General features: G+C 37.3%; 1 protein-coding gene across 3 annotated transcripts in view; it reads right to left on the bottom strand.

The window, feature by feature from the left end:
• The window catches only part of LOC122079397 (ADP-ribosylation factor GTPase-activating protein AGD3-like), a 39,024-nt gene that overhangs the window by 11,921 nt on the left and 9,624 nt on the right, over nucleotides 1–17,479 (bottom strand). For 2 of the 3 annotated variants that reach the window (XM_042645823.1, XM_042645824.1), the window contains 4 exons: nucleotides 14,186–14,286; nucleotides 11,375–11,445; nucleotides 9,520–9,582; nucleotides 2,760–2,804 (listed from right to left, as the gene is read on the bottom strand). In XM_042645823.1, coding sequence (XP_042501757.1) covers nucleotides 2,760–2,804; nucleotides 9,520–9,582; nucleotides 11,375–11,445; nucleotides 14,186–14,286 — 280 coding nt within the window. Of the gene's footprint in view, nucleotides 1–2,759; nucleotides 2,805–9,519; nucleotides 9,583–11,374; nucleotides 11,446–14,185; nucleotides 14,287–17,479 lie in introns of those variants that run through there. The other variant, XM_042645825.1, reaches the window with a different exon arrangement.

The following is a 17,479-nucleotide window of genomic DNA, read 5'->3' as shown; positions in this document are numbered from 1 at the left end:
CCCCCCCCAAAAAAAAAAAAAAAAAAAAATCCCAATTGAGTCACTTGACTTCCCTGCTCTAATACCATGTTTTCTACCGTTTTACCTAAAAGCTTGAACTGTTAGGGAAGGGCAGCGTCAATGTAAACATAAAAAATCTTAAAAACAGGGGCTTCCCCTTGCATAAACTCGCCCCCCAACTTCTTCCTTCTGTTTTATATAAAAATCAGGGGTGGCACTCCAACCACTTTTATCCCCTCCCCCCCCCCACCCCTTTTCTAGTGAGAAAAAAACCAGGGGCTGTTGTCCATTTTATTGTTGGGGATATGCCCACACTCCTAATTATCACTAAAGTTGGTTTTGATGATAACAAACGAATGAATCATTTAACCATAAGTTGTTAAGTGTTGCATGATAGAAGGAATCGATTTGACCAATAGTTAAGACTTAATTATAGTAAGGAACATGTTAGTTAAAACATGTCTTAAGAATTGCTGAGAAAACGACAATGTCCTCATTTAAGGGAATTTTAGGCATTCATTAAAAATTGGTATCAAAAGAAAGTTTCTTCACCAACGTAGTAGAGATTCAAGTTACAAATCCAACATATTAGGAATCAGCTCGATTGAACGTTGGACAGGTGAGTTATGAAAAAAATACTGACCATTGGTCGGTACACTCGTTGGTCGCACCAGCCGGTTGACCGGACGTTAATGGCCTGACAAAAAACTTATGGACAAAGGCTTACCAGTTCGAACCAACCACAGCCGGTCAACCGAATTGCTACTGGCCAGCTTGGCTGAACCTACAACGGCTGTCCCAACGGTTCTTTTTTTATAACAGCTCTTTTGGGCGGTCGACCGGTAGACCCATAATATGACCGTTAGAGGGAGAATTGTTGCATAATTTTCACCACTAATCTCCCCTATAAATACCTATAATGCAGTTCATTAGAACACAATTAATTCTAACATTTGAAGAGCACTATTAGAGCATTTTAAAGTGAGGTTTATTCAACACATCTCTTGAGTTCTAGTTCTACATTCTTCATGCAAGTAGTACTCAAGGTTATTCTCAAGTCTTCGTTTACATCTTAGCTTTTGCATGTATATGGAAGATTTCAAAAGCGCATTTACTTTTATTATTGCATATCATTCATGCACCGCATAAGAGGTAACTCTAAACCCTTTATTCCACTTTGAGCTTTGCGTTTGTCCAATAGTTGGTGTAACTCTAGTATTGGACTTTTTTTTTACACATTACTCTAGAATGTAATTAGACTAGTGTGTAGGATCCTCTTATCCTTAAAAGAGTTGAGGCCCCTCTCAACCTATAAAGAGATTGTAAAATCCCTTTCTACCTGTGAAAGAGATTTTATAAAGGATCCTCTTATCCTACAAAAAGAGATTGTAAAGGTTTAAGGTTTTCCTCCCTACCTACTGTAATGAAAGGGAAAAACTAATGGAATACCTTACAAGTGGAACTTGTAGGGAGTGGACTAGACTCGGATTGAGTCAAACCGCTATAAATACTTCTGTTGCTTGTGTGATTGAATTTGTCATTTATATCACACATTACTCTAGACTATAATTAGACTAGTGTGTAGGATTCTCTTATCCTTAAAAGAGTTGTTAGGTCCCTCTCTACCCGTGAAAGAGATTTTGTAAATGATCCTCTTATCCTGCAAAAAGAGATTGTAAAGGTTTTTCTCCCTATCTACCGTACTGAAATGAAAGAGCTAGTGGAACTTGAAGAGAGTAGACTAAACTCGGATTGAGTCGAACCACTATAAATCCTTGTGTTGCTTGTGTGATTGTATTTGTCTTTTATATTCTGTATATTGGGGATTTTGAATTAGAGAATTTTTTAAAATCCACTAGCATAACCTATTCAACCCCCCTCTAGGTTATTTCATTTATATAGGCAAAGGGAGTGGCAGGTCTCCTGCTGAACATAGAAGAGAGAGAGAGAGAGAGTATACAATGAATCTCCCCACTTCTGCGGATTGCTTCTTTTCTAGAAAAAGTGAAGGTCAATATCATCCAAATGAAGTGTCCCCCATATGTGAGTCGGTCACTATTTTATTAGGTTGGTAATACCCTGTTCATTTTCTGAATGTTTGGGTAAACTTCTGAGCATAAGCAGCTTCTGGTTTAAAAACATCCAGCCAATCAGAATGTAAAGTTTGGAATCTTTACCACATAACCCTGAGAAGACGCCCAAAGCGGGCTTTTAGGCTTCTTGTGTTTCAGGCACTAAAGATTCCAAACGTTTTAAGACAAAAGTTCTAAATTTGAGAAGCCGGTTTGTGGAAGCCCAGAAACAGAGCCTGAATGCCTGATTATCATACCAAATATGCCCTTTGTGCAACAATTCCATTACTTTTCAAACCAACCAGGACTCGATGTAATCAAATCACACCAACTGAATTTCTTGTTCCAGAAAAGAGAATATGGTGGATTGTGGTATTCTAGAAAATTAGGAAGCATCACTTTAAGATGTGCCTCCTGGTAGTCCTACATTTTTAATAACACCCATTCAAGCCTCTAATATAAAAGTCAAATCCATCACTGTTCATTACCCTTCCTATGCGGAATCTATCCCACTGACAGCATCACAGGTACAATTTAAACAGAAAAGAAAAATATCAAATAATCTTTTATACCGGGTTTTATCCAGATGGCACCATTAGTTTGCTTTATGTGACGTAAAGCTGCAGTTTATGGATGGAGAACAACATCAAACTCTGAGTCATTTGAGAAGTTGAAGACAGTCCAAACCTGGTCATAAAGGAGGCTAGCCTTGTCAAAACGTTTCCGTGCTTCCTGCACCAATATAAGTTTCCATTTAGTATGACTTTGAAGTTTCTCACATGAATAAGTAATGGCTAAAGACTGGCTAAGATCCTAAGATATAATAACCTGCAAAAATACAGGATTTTCTCAGCAATAATCATACAGCATCTTCTATAACAGGGATAGATATCAAACCCTAGTTGTCACGGCGCCTAAGTGAACCAAGGTGGTCGAGGGGGGGGGGAATTAAGGCAACACCAGCAAGGTGCCTAGGCCAAAGCCACCTGGACGCCTAGGCGACGCCTTGACAACTATGTATCAAACTACATTACACAGATTCAGATAAGGGTAGTAGCAATGGGGACGTGTCTGGGAGATGGGGGATTGGCTGAAATGTTTCTGAAATTTGGCTACAGGTAGGGTACTTGGTTATGCTAATAAATGATATTGCATATGAATATGTATATATAGTATAGATATATTCATTAATCATTTATAAGCATGTGGGCAAACTATTAATTTAGAATCTTATGACATTGGGCCTATGGGCAGTAAAAGGAAAGGGAGTAATAAATAACACAAACCATAAGGACAAATATGTAAAGCTTTCTTACTCTAAAGCTCTGTGTGGTTGGACGTTTAAGTGAAGGGAAGGGAAATGAAATTACAATAAAATGAAATGAAAGGCTTTCTCATCATTATAACGACTGTTTCACTAACACAAAAACTTAATAAACATAATGAAATTTTATGTCAATTTTCAAAAAATTACTTCAAGTAGAACATGAAATTATGATAGGGCTAAGAGATCCATTTGATACGTATCCTTACCATATTAAGATTTAAGTTGTTTACAATCACGATAACACAAGTTTCCAATTTATTTTGTTATAATTTTGCTCACCTTCATTTATCTTTATTTGTAATCAGAAGCAAAATATATATTTTTTTAAATTTTATTTATAAGAAAAAATTTACTGGGAAAAAAAAAAAAAAGTATTGTACAATAGCCTACATCTAGAGGCAGACCACAAGGTCCACAACTGGTACACAGCAGCAACAACATAACGACGAAGGAAGAACAAAACCAACATGCACATTCTTTCCACCCTCATTTCTTAATGAACATCATCAATTGCCATCTATTAACTCTCTCCCCGAGTCTCCTCCCGTTCCATGACATCACCCATTTGTCATCTGGTATCTCTCATAAGTGGGAAGTCAGAACCACCATGATCAGCCAGGATCCATGCTGCTTTTCTTCATTGCAGTGCTGCCTTCCATCAGAAGGGAACTTAAAATTTGATCATCATAACTCATCAACTCACAGTATTGACCTCAATATTTGACCACTTCAGCTACCACCATAAACATTACACAGTTAACCATCTTTATCACCAAAAAGTCCCATTTTATGATGAATATCAAATGATCATCATCCACAGAAGTCCAGGCCACAAAATAAGGCCACCCAACTGGGCCAAGTGCTTGCCCATGATGGCTTCTACGCAAATTTGGGCTTATGTTGTGCCAGTCCAGACCCCAGATACAAAGGACCACCTATAAGAGATAAAACACCAAGGATTTTAACTCCTAAGATACAGAAGTAAAACAGATCCAATAGCAGCAGAGAAAAAAGGATTTCTACAGCCGCAAATAAGATTGAACTTGCAATCAATCTTCAAAAAAAAAAAAAAAAAAAAAAAAAAGGTGAAAGAATATGATCTACAAAATCTCTTGTACAATAAACACTCCTAAAACCTACACAAATCCAAGATGGCCTACCCTCAATAACTCAAGCAGTCAAGCCACCATGCAATGAAGAAGCATTTGTATATCAATTGTCCTGTTCAACTAATCAATAGAAGAACAAATAAACCTGATAAATTTTGAAAGGGCACTCCTCGAAACTATCCAAACAGCCCTCAGGGCTGTATAACATGAGAACTTGTTAACTAAAAAAAAAAAAAAAACCCTATAATAAAAATAAATGGAAACACACAAACAACCCTTGTGGGTTTGTAACAACAAAAAACTTATAAAAAAAAGAAGAAATGTCAACCGTCCAGTGGCCATATGGAGTAGCTAATACCCAAATCGCCACCACCACCCCCAGGGAGGAATACTAACTAAAAAGGATTACCCCAGAAATATGTTGCTTTGCTGCTTGTACAATCCTAACTTCAGACAACTGACAAGCTTATAGTCCTGCACAAATCACCCAGCCTCAAGAAGAAAGAAAAGAGAAGGCCTAACTACACTATAGAAGGTATGCTATAAAGCTGTACACCCCTGACCCGTCTACACACACAGGTACCTAACACCTAAACATGAACTCTTCGATATTAGAAGCCCAAAAATCACTGAATCCCTTACCATATGCTGGCTACAATAGCCCTTGCCATTTCTTTAGAAAGAAAGCCTCCATAAAACAGCACCACTAAGGTATTTCAGCCCTTAACACTGATTTTCAAAGCACGAGCATTACATGACCCCATGCAACTCCTCCAGCATGAATCAAGAAACACAAACCTTCTGTAATATTCAGTCCAAACCTCATCAGCAAATGGAACATGAATCAAAGGATGTAAGACAATTTCAAGTTTTAAGCATTTTCCAGGAGCACAAAGCACACATTCAGAATAGTCAATCCCCTTGGGTATGTAATTTCTGTTACTGATACCAAAGAAAGAACTGAATGAGGGGATTCACTTCTACCAAACTATTTCTCAAAGGGAAGCAATCTCTGATCTGTAGAGTGCATCAAACTAGTGATATCAAGGTGTGCTTTTTTTTCTGAACCCTACAGTCAGAGACGACTTCCAACCCATGCCCGTGCTAACAATCCAAGAAGTTGCTTCAAGTGTAATGGGGTAGCCTTAGGGAAGAGGGGAAAACCAGAATAGTAAGGGAGAAAGGGGAAACACACAAGTTCATCAAAACACAAATCAAACTAATTCCATTCAAATAAATTCACTAAGTCTTCCATCGGTTACAGCCTATATATAGGAAAATAGGAACATGAAATTAGAAACTATTAAGAATTAGCATCCAACCTAAACTAGGAAACAAGCATAAAAGGAAACTAATATAAGGAAAGAAGTCCTAACTCCTACGTTCAAGTAAAAGCATGAAATAAAATACTACTAGGAAACTACTACTTATTTCCAGCCCTTGTTGGACCAAAACCCTGGGCTGGACCGGTTCTTTTTGGCCCTTGGTTTCCACAGCCGGTCATGCTGGTCCAACCAAGTAAGTGCAGCTGTATTTGCATCAACTCTCCTCCTATGAAAAGAACTCGACTCCGTCGAGTTTGGATGATGTCCTAGAATGCCGTCAGAGTCGATGCGGTTGATGAGAAAAGTACCAACTGTGCTGTTGAGCTTGAGAGGGGAAAGATCCTTTGTTGGAAGGAATTTCATCTCAAGGCCATAGTGCTTCGCTTTTTTGTTGAACAACCATGGGTGCCCCAGAAGAATGTGACAACTTTCAGAGGGAAAACATCACACTGAACCTAATCAATCAGTCCACCGATGGAATACGTGTTTCATTAATTTTCAGAGTATTGTTGTTCACCCACCCAACCTTGTAGGGGTTCGGATGAGGCTCAGTTTTCAGACCCAACTTGCGAGCAACATCTTCAGCAACAACATTAGTATAATTGCTAGGGTCAATCACCATATTACACAAGCTATCATTACATCGCCACCCTGGTCTAAAAGATACTGTTACGGCACCAATTGTCTCCTTCGGGAATCTTCTGTGTAGTCAAAAGAGGATGGATCACATAGAATGGTTGAGGCTCACCATCATTGTCACCATCATTGATCTCATTAGGCTCACGATCACATTCAACCTCCAGATTTATTGTACCTGTTTTCGGTTGCTCTTCTGGTGCATAGGGTATAAATTGGCTTTGTCAATGTATGCTAACAACCGGTTAGGACATTGATTAGCTCGATACCCATACCCCTTGCATTGGAATATTGAATAGCCTCCTTTGGAAATACTGAGTTCCTGCCATAACCACGCTGAGGTGAGGAGTATGAATGATTAGGCCGTGAAGATGACATGTTTGAATCTCGTCGAAGTGGAGAATACGGCCGACTGGGTCGTGAAGATGCCATAGATGACGCACTAGCCTGTGGTCTGCTGATTGACTTTTCCTGTGGGGATGATTGTGGCTTAATAGAATTAGAACCCCTAGGAAAAGCATCTGTAAATGGCCTCCGATTGTATGGGCGTTTCGGACTTTCCTCAACCTGATATGCTACTTATACAACATCTTTTATTGTAGGCAGTTGGCTAGGTGCAAGGGCAGCACTAAGTTGAGGGTGCAAACCATTGTGGAATTGTGCTACCAATACTTCCTTATCCCACTCAAAATCAGAATGAGTGGTCAAATAATAAAATCTAGCAACATACTCTTCAACAGTCAAATTCTCCTATTTCAGCTGTGCAAACCTGAGATGCATGCGTTGCTTGTAATCAAAAGGCAAGAATCTCCGGTTCATGATGCATCTGTGGTCCTTTCTTTCTCTTCTCGACTTCTCTTCTTTCTTCTTCTCATCTGCTGCGCTGCTTTTTTTTTTTTTTTGGCTGTCGGAACCCTATGAAAGGACTCGATTGTAGGAACCTGGGAGAAAGAGGAGGGCAGTGAGACAAGGGGGGAATCGATTCTACTCTGGATAGAATCGGTTCTCTTTTTTTTTTTTTTTTTTTTTTTCAGTATCTATAGGAACCAAAATAAAGAATGCGTAGGGAGAAAAGAGATGGGGGATGGGGATCCTTCGGCTCTGATGCAGATTAATTACCAAAATAGGCTTGTTTTATTAGGAATAAGTTTAGGGTTGGGTTCCATACATGTTGGGCCTTTGATCCCATGTGTTTTGAGTATAATAGACCACTTTTATGGGTCTAAAAGGGGGGCTCTAAGATTAAATACGGGATTACTAGTTAGTTTCCATTTTCATTAGTTTCCTTTTTAGTTGGGCTTGATTTGATTTATATTAGTTTCCTCAGGAGTCAAGTTATTAATTGAATCAAGTCATTAGTAGTTAGTTTCCTTTTTCAACTAGTTTCTAATTTCAGTTTTTAGTAACTATTGTATTAGGAGAATAATTGGTTTCCTTTTTTAGGAACCTTCTATTTTGTAATTCCCTCCCCCCATTAACATTATAAATAAAGAAGAGGAGGCTCCTAAAAGCCTAGAATGATTTTGATAAAAAAAATTAATGGTTGTTGCTATTGTCTTCTTCATGAAGAGTTGTCTTGTGTTTGATCAAGGCTGAAGGAATTGGTGTTTGATCCAATTGACACTCTACGGCGAGAAGTCTTAGTGGATTCTTATTATTTCTGGTTTCTCTTATTGTGGTTATCTTCTTCAATTTCCCAAGTAAGTAATCTGAACTTTCTGCAGAATTTTTCTGGGTTTTAAGAGTTCTGGATTCTCCCACCGACCTGTACCGATCTAAGAGACCAGCCGTCAGATGGATCTAAAATTCTAGTCAAGTGCTGCCCTTGCTGAATGGGAGACTCGATCCAAAATTTAGAGGGATCTGACCAGGGGATTGAGACTTATGGGAAGTCTCCCTGTTCTGTCCGATTGAAGTTCTGCCCAGATTTTCTTGTCTAATCTGTGTTGTATTTGACTGCTGCCTTCATTCTCCGATGGACTGGACCTTTCTAATTAGTAATCTGAGTTGACTATAGGCTCTTTAATATTCTGCTATTGAATTTCTTGAAACTGCTGGGATCGACTGTAAGGTTTCGAAACCTGCTGTCCAGAGTTGAGTTCTGGTTTGTTTAATCTGTTCCTGTGGTGTTTGCTGCTGATTGTGTCTTATTCAATACTCTATTCCTATTGCTGGTTAGTCTACTTGTTGGTGTAGTCTCTATGCTCAGAAATTCCAGGTTCTGGATTTGAGAATTCTGGTTTTCAATGACTGTTGATTGATTACTTCTGGACTGTTGATTGCCGCCAATGTTTGGGTAATTATGGTTGTTCTTTGGTTTACAAGATCCTGTTGATTGGGTTTAGTTTGACTTGTCAAACCTAGTCCTACATTAGGCTCTTATAGCAAATTGATGGGGTAGCCTTAGGGAAGAGGGGAAAACCAACATAGTAAGGGAGAAAGGGGAAACGCACAAGTTCACCAAAACACAAATCGAACTAATTTCATTCAAATAAATTCACTCTAAGTTTTCCATCGGTTACAGCCTTATAGGAAAATAGGAACATGAAATTAGAAACTATTTAGAATTAGTATCCAACCTAAACTAGGAAATAAGCATAAAAGGAAACTAATATAAGGAAAGAAGTCCTAACTCCTACGTTCAAGTAAAAGCATGAAATAAAAGACTACTAGGAAACTACTACTTATTTCCAGCCCTTGGCGGACCAAAACCCTAGGCTGGTCTGGTTTTTCTTGGCCCTCGGCTTCGACAACCGGTTATGCTAGTCCAACCAGGTAAGTGCAGCTGTATCTGCATCAACGTGAGATATATCTCTCCACAGTCCCACCCTCCCCCCAACTTCCCTTTGTAATTGGTAACTACTATATAGATTGTGATGCTTCAACTATCCTATGCGGAAGCATTTTAACAAGAAGTTGAAAAAAGGGGGAAAAATCAACATGCAGAACTTGCTGTTTTCCTAATATTATTATATATCTGATAAGGACATTGGCTAAACCCTTCCCTTCTTACAGCATATAAACTTCAAATCTAGAAGCAATATATGTACCTTGACATCATGCAAATCAATATTGACAAATTGCAGCAGTCTGTCATTTAACATGTGTTCAACCTAGCACAAAAAAATGGAAAATGTAAGTAGAGAGAGCAACTAGAAGTCATCAGATAACTTTTAATTTCTGGCAATTCAAGGAAAATAATTAAGTACCTGTTTCTGTATTTAAATAGCAATATCAAAAAATAAAACCCAAGATATAGTAAAAGATTGTATATATATATATATATATATAAAACTCCATTAAAAATGGTATTGGTATGCCTATTGAAATTAACTACCTTTAACAGTTGTAGTAAAAACTCTCAGTACACCATAAACATATTTTTGATAAATAAAAAGCACTTTGTGGCTTACCTATTTTATGTTAAAAAGAAAAAAAAACCAGACTAGCAAAAAACAATAATACTACGGTCATGGTAATGTTGCTGCACAAGTATTGAAACTATTTCAGTTGTAGTAAAAATTTTCAGTACTAGTTGAGCTTGATCTGTTTCAACACAAGGCTTGAAACTATTTCAGTTTCCCCAAATCTCATAATTTACTGCTGAATTGTGTCAATTTCTAGTTTATGTTTATAATCCAGGAACTTTGATAAAAATATATTGAACTACAAATACCACTAATGCCAATGAAATCACAGTCAATAGGACCGAGGTCCTGAAAATTTGTATTTGGGTTTTGGATATGTATGGATATTTGACACTTCACTTGACTCTTAAGTAGTGAGTCTTGAGACTTAATTATTTGATTGTTTAAACTTTGAAGATTACTTGAGCTTTGCATTTTGGGTTGATTTTATGTTTTCTATTAAATGTTTTCAGAACTTTATCATACTGCATTGATGTAGTTGGTTTTTGAACTAAAGTCTTGAGAAGTCAAAGACATTGTTATCCATGACCAGAAGTTCCAAGTTCCAACGGACCTTCTAGTCACACTTTGGAATTCTGTTTTTTGCTGTCATGCAGAGTGTTGGGGGAATATTCAGCCATTATCAATAATGAATAATCAATTGATATTCTAGTCATACTGCATCATTCTTTACCTTTTACTCTGTTCAGGTTGCTCCCAATCACAGGCACTGAAGAAAGACTATTGCTATCAAACTTCAATAACAGGTTAGCCCTATCATTTGATCAGTTGATCTTTCATTATCATATGACCAGATCTGTTTCTGAATACATAAATCAATTCTTACATTTAGTTTCTGTTCTGCTCTTCATTAATCTGATTCATATATCCTGCTTTAGAGTTAATATCCAATGTTTTCAGATCTGAAACATTCTATCTCCGAATTTGAAATTCTGATATTACTTACTGAATATCTCTCATCTGATTACAGAATTGTTAATTAACTCCAGATCCATATTCTGGGGTAAATAAGAATTATTTTGTCATCTCATACAAGTAAATCTGATTTCTGACTTAATGTGGTTTACTAGTAATTTTCTATGACATAATGTATATGTTGTAGCATACTAAATAATGTTAGCAAAGAAAAAGAGGGGGGGGGGGGAATTAACACATGGGCGCCTTGTTGCCTAAGCGCTTAGGCAGCCCTCCACTGCCTTGGGTCGCCTTGTCACTGTGACAACTTTGGAGTAGACACACAACCTGACAATGTTTCAGTAAATCTCAAATTCTTAATGGCACCTAATAAATTTTCAAAGCCAATAATCAGATAAGTTGGAGAAAGATCTGTATAGCTGATTGTCACAGTCAAGAAATATGATTCTTCTTTCTTTTTTATAGGTCAGTCAACAAATATGATCCAGCGCTAAAACTATGAGGTACTTATATTATATTAAACTTCCAACTCCCATGGTAATAAAAGGAGGATAACCTTTACCTGTGAACGAAGAACTTCCTTGTAAGTCCCAATTTCCCTTAACGCAATTGTAAATTTAGTCATAACAGGGCCTACAAACAACCAAACCCCAAAAAGAAAAAAAAAAAGACAAAAAAAAAAAGAAGCATATAAGAGTGTCAATACCACAATCAGATTAAGCAATATATCACATTCATAAGACTTGGCAATCAACTTCCAATTGGCTTTTCCAATCAAAGAAACAGCAGTGTTATGTAAGATAATTAAAGAAGAATTAATTAATAAATTATCTGAATGCATGCAATTCTAGTGCCATATAAACAACTACACCATCCGTCCAACAACTAGCTTTCTTTCCATATATTCGCCCCAGTTTTTTTCTCCATTGTACAAATCAAGTAGTAAATTTTTACCTGGTAGATCATTATCCCCTATATTTACTAGCAGATTTCAAAATCTAAAATATAAATGGAAGAGGGACCTCCAAAACAGAAGAAGAGTGTGATGCCAGTATCAGAACATTAGTGGGATTTTAATTCTTTAACTGCTCATCCTTAGAATTTGGGACTTTTCAAAAATGATAGTCCCTGTGGAGTGGAGGTAGTACACCAAACCTACCTTCAAGTCCGAGACTCTGAGTCACAATAGTTCAGCATTAATTCCCAATTTTCACGGTTCTCTCATTTGACAATACATTAGATGGAAGCCTTTTTTTTTTAATAGCTATCAGCTAGAAAGTCCACTGCATTAAGCCATTAATAATAAAAGAATCTTTAAATGAAGAAACAGATAAAGACAAAAGCAAACAGTCAAAGTTATATATAAGACTAGATCATGAATCTAATAAAGGCCACCAGGGGATGATGATGAAACACCTTCAAGGTGGTAAAAAAGTTAAAAAGTATAGATAAGGTTGAAATTTATCAAAATTTGGCCTCTACATACGATACACAAATTTATGGCATAAGTTTTGGACCAAGAAGAATTTCTCATATCTCAAATGATTCTCCTTGTAAGTTGTATCAGCCTGAGACTTTGTGGGTTGGATCTATACCTCAGAGCAACCCAGGCTGTAGAATTTCAGGCGGAAAGACTGACTGAGTTAGGAGATCTGAGTTGAGTTTCAGACCTGAATTTGCTATTACAGCCAGGTTCTGATTCTGCAATATATTATTAAATTATTGGTTACTGTTTGTTTCTATCTACTGATTCCAAGAGGACAAAGAATGGAGAAGCTATTCCTAAATTTTGAAGTTGACTGGTTAAAGTACTGAGTTTGCTGGACTAAATCGAAAGAGATTGGTTTGATTTCCGGTTTGAATTTTACAACTGGTTGCTTTGGTAGCAGAATTTCTTTCATTTGCAGTCAAGGACATCATGTATACTTATTTGTGTAAAGGGAGAAATTTCCCCACGACACCAGAGTGCAATTTCCCTCTCACATATTTTTTCTTTTCAGTTTCTCTCCCCCTGCTCTGAATTTGTGGGCCCAACGAAAACGATACTTTTTTCAGGAAAGCCGTTGTTGTGGCATGCAGATTCCTCCCCACACTGGTGTCATGGGTAACTCTCTCTCTTGTTTACAAACCTACCTACTCAAGTTTCTTTATAAATCCTCCCTAATTCCGGAGTTTAATTACAGAAAATCCTTCTCTTCAAGAATATTTATTTACTCACCCTTGATTCTGTCCATAGTTTTCTTAAGGGCCCGAAACTTCAACCAAATTACGGACTTTCCAGTTTTTTTTTATAATCTGTTGGATATCTCCTTTCTTAACTCCGACTGGTGTTTCTATTGTATTATATTTTTTGGCTATTTTTCAGGGAAAAAAAAACACATGAAAATAGGGAAAAACATTAGACATTAATGGGTTAGACATAAGATAATCAGTTGAATTTGTTATATGTTGTCACTCTTGCATGGATCTATGACTTTGGTGAATTACTAGAATTTTTTCAACTTTTTTTTGTCCTTCAATTTTGAGAAATTAAAAAAATAGTAATAACTAGGTTTTTTTTGTTCTCAAAAGATCAATATTTTTTATAAAACAAACTTGTAAATAGTTTACGATGTTATTGACCGACTTGTGACTGGTTTTTTTTTTTCGATGAATACTTGTGAGTCCTTTGAATTTTTATGTATTGTTTGAAAATTCAAAAAATAATTAAATAGGGTTCTTTTTTTGTTTCATCTTCAAATGATCTGGAAAAAGAAAAGAAAAAAAGTCAATAAACATGTTTTATTGCTCATGTGCTAAGTAAGCCTGTGATGCCATTGTGAAAGGAATTTGAATCCTCTTGACTCATAATGTTTTAGTGATTATATATTATTTCTAATGCTTATTTGCAGTGTATTACGCTTTAAAAAACTACTTGTCCATGTGTATATCTGAAGCATAACCAATGTCTCCTAGCATTTCTCCAATACATCTCCCTGACAGCTCTAAAAATCACCTTTCATATGCAGCCCAATGATAATGCCTTAAGCCTTTGGTGTTAAATAGTGAACCAAGTTCACGTAAACATTGAAATATTGAATCAAAAGTGGTAGAGAATATATTAATTCACTGGACCACCCATTAATGGGAGCACCAATCCTATAGCCATGACCAGGGGATGGACTAAAAACGAATATGAATCTTCCACAAGGATCCATATGTACTTGATGTGATAATAGAAGCAGACAACAAGAAACAAAGGCAAAACCATTAGTTGATGCCCAACTTTATTTGGCAGTGCTGGGGGGAAGCATGAGCTTACCACCAAGTTGCCTTTATCAATAATCACAAAGAAAATTCTGCCAAAACAAAGGATTACCACCGCAAAACACACCTCCAAAAGCAACACTGATAGGATCATTATGCCCTCCTCCAAATGTTTCAAGGGCACTAGCAAAAGCTATGTCGCCATCGTATCCTTCCCCAAGCCCTTCTCTGCAAATTAATGAAAATATGCATGTGAAACCCTTCAAAAAGGACTATGGTGGGCAATTGACTTCAATAACAATGGTTACAAGAAATACTATGTGAGCTAATTTAGAAATATTTTCAAGTTCCCAGCCATCCATGCTCACAAATCAACATTGATGCCACTATGGTTTGATTGACACTTGAAATGTACATCTTATTTTCTGTTTCCTTATCCAAATGTTATAGCTAAGATAAAATAGATGCACAGCAAGGAGAAGGGGACACTGCAATGTTGTGAGCAATCAAAAGAAAATTCAGAAAAAAAAAATAGCATTACCAAGTAAAATGAGCTAAGTGTGAAATTCTCATTGACATAACAATTTTTTTTTATGAAACTTCCACATCCAACAAACAGTGACGGGAGAAAGAAATAAACCAACAACAACAACAAAATTAAAGTCATAATTAGGAGAATAATGATCTGAAAATCATAATGAAAGTGATCCAGGTAAGTATTTACAAGTTCACACTTCATACGGTAGATTCTGTTTAATCTGCTTCTACATTCCCCTTCCCAAGCTTTTTATTGGGAGTGTGTCCTCAGAAACATGACTTTCCTGAGAGAGGGTCTGAAAACAGAATATGAGACTAACAATGATAAAGAAATTCAACCAAATATGCCTTTCAGGGATTGGGTTACCCTCCAGGAAAAATAGTAGAACCAAATCAACTCAACTCAGTCTTATCCCAACTAAATGGAGCGGGCTACATGGATCCTTTTTCTCCAATCAGCTCCATTCAAAGCCATACTTCTTACTAGTTTTAAGCAATGCATGTCTTTCCTCACCACTTCTACTAGAGTCATTTTAAGTCTACCCATGGCTCTTTTAGCTCATTCAATCTGAATCAAATCATACCTCCATACTGGAACATTCAAAGGCCTCCGTTGAATATGTCCTTGACAACTCAAATGACTTTCACGCAACTTATTACGTATTAGAACTACTCCTAAATTAGTTCTAATTTTATTCATTCCATATTTTATCTTTTCTAGTTTTACCAGTTACCACTCATCGTCTCATCCATCTCAGCATCCTAATTTGCTACACTAAGTTTGTTCATATGTTGTTTTTGCATTGCCCAACACTAAGCTCTATACATCATTGCTGGTTGTATAACTGTCCTATAAAATTTTCCTTTTGAGTTTAAGAGAAATATGGCACCCTTCCACTTTATCCACCCTATTCTAACTCTTTGTTACACTATCATTTATTTCTCTTTCTTTATTCACGATTGAACCTAGATACCTAAAATAGTTGAACCCCATAAGAGAAAACTACGAGGTTTCAAGAATTGATAAACAATTGGCCAAACGGCATCAGGATCAGCCAAGGCCAATGCAATATCATGCCTTGTATCCGATCCTTGATATTTTCTCTTCCTCTACAACCAAATATCATGAGCTCAATTATATATATATATATATACACATATATATCTTAGACACCGTTGGCCGGTCTACAGCCTCATGGGATCGGAATTTTTTTCTACTGGTAAATAAGTAATTTCAGCGTGTTTGGAAGTGCATATGAATCTTATTATGCTGTACCAGATTTGCTTTTGTTGTATTAGGCCATTTATTTTTGCAAAAAAAAAAAAAATTGTTCTTTAATAAAAAAATATAAGAGTTAGGGGGAAATAATAAATCTATATAGTCGTTTTAGTGATCTCAAACTCATGGTTCGAAAACTTGGTGATATCTCGCCGAAATTTTGGATATTTCGGTATTTTCTTTTTTTACCGAAACAAAATGGCATACGAAACACAAAAAGTACATAATTTTGGTCATCTCAGTCATATTTCAGTCATTTCACTTTGAAATTTCGCTCTTTTCAGCCCAAAAAATGCACTATGTCGTCGAAATTTCAGCCATTATGGTCATTTTGTTTTGCTAATTCAGGCCTCTTCAGCCATTAGCCCCCCAAAATGGCCAGTGAAGCACATGGGAAAAAGTACACCGTTTCGCAGAAATTTCGATATACCGAAACGAAACGAGTTCTTGAACCTTAGTCTAAGTTGATGTGCCTCCATTAATACTGGCTTGTTTTCTTCATGCAACAGTATAGTGGTGAGATAACGGATGGCCGGGAAGTGATTACGACAGGGGAGACATAGTATGGAGGCAAGGAGTGCCAATTGGAGGCGACAAAAGAAAAACACAATGTAATTATTGCAGTAAGAAAATTATAGGAGGGGCCAGACTGAAATAACATTTGGTTAGGAATGCTAAAGATGAGGCCACATGCCCTATGGTTCTTGTGTATATTACTAGGGCCATAGCTACACACGAGGTAAGGGCATCAAAGAAAAGAAAAAAAGGATAAGTTGAAGGTGGAATTTGAGGAGGCAATTCTACCGACTGAGTCAAGATAGGGGAAGATGATGAAAGTGATGATGATGATGATGACCCTGTGCATGTGCCTAATGATGTGCAGACAAATGTAGAGGCTGGGAATTTCCGCAGGCACAAACACAGAGCCAAATTTCATGAGGTGCAGGATAGACAAAGAGCCTTGAGAAGAGGAGTTGATCCGTCTAAAGTAGGTGGTAGTGGATTTACAAAACCCCAGCCCTAGCCATAGGGGAGGAGGTAGGCTGAGTTGCCCTTAAGGAGATCACATAGTATGAGGCCAATTCCACCTCTGGTTCCACCACGTGAGGACCCCATACTACAACAAGATCCCGATATTTACAGGGAAAAAGGCCACAAGCAGTGTAAACTGAAGCACATATGGAGTGATGTAAAGGGGAAAGTTGGGGAGGCTGTGTTTAATGGTTGTTACTCCACAGCATCCCAACAAACACCACTACGGTGCCCTATTATCAGACGATGCTAGATACAATGGTTGAGGTTGGCCCAGGGGTCAAGGGGCCCAACGCATACAAGGCAATGAATGTGTATTTGGCCCAACATAAACAAGAGCTTCAGGAGTGTATAGATGACCTAATGATGCAGCACCAAAGGTCTACACAAGAAGGACCAAAAGGGTCGACCCAAGTGGCTGACTGGGTCGACCAGATCTGGCGGCTTATGATAGCCCACAATTTGGGGCTACTGATGGGGTTATTAATTACTTAATTCGTTCTGATCTAGTTTTTATTTTTCAGCCTTAAATTAGTTTCTAATTTCAGTCATTGTTAGTCTCTAATTCATGTT

The sequence above is a fragment of the Macadamia integrifolia genome, chromosome 5 (genome assembly GCF_013358625.1).
Source record: "Macadamia integrifolia cultivar HAES 741 chromosome 5, SCU_Mint_v3, whole genome shotgun sequence".
In the NCBI taxonomy this organism is placed as follows: Eukaryota; Viridiplantae; Streptophyta; class Magnoliopsida; order Proteales; family Proteaceae; genus Macadamia; species Macadamia integrifolia.
The sequence above is the reverse complement of the archived record's forward strand: the minus strand, read 5'-3'. Positions and strand labels throughout refer to the sequence as shown.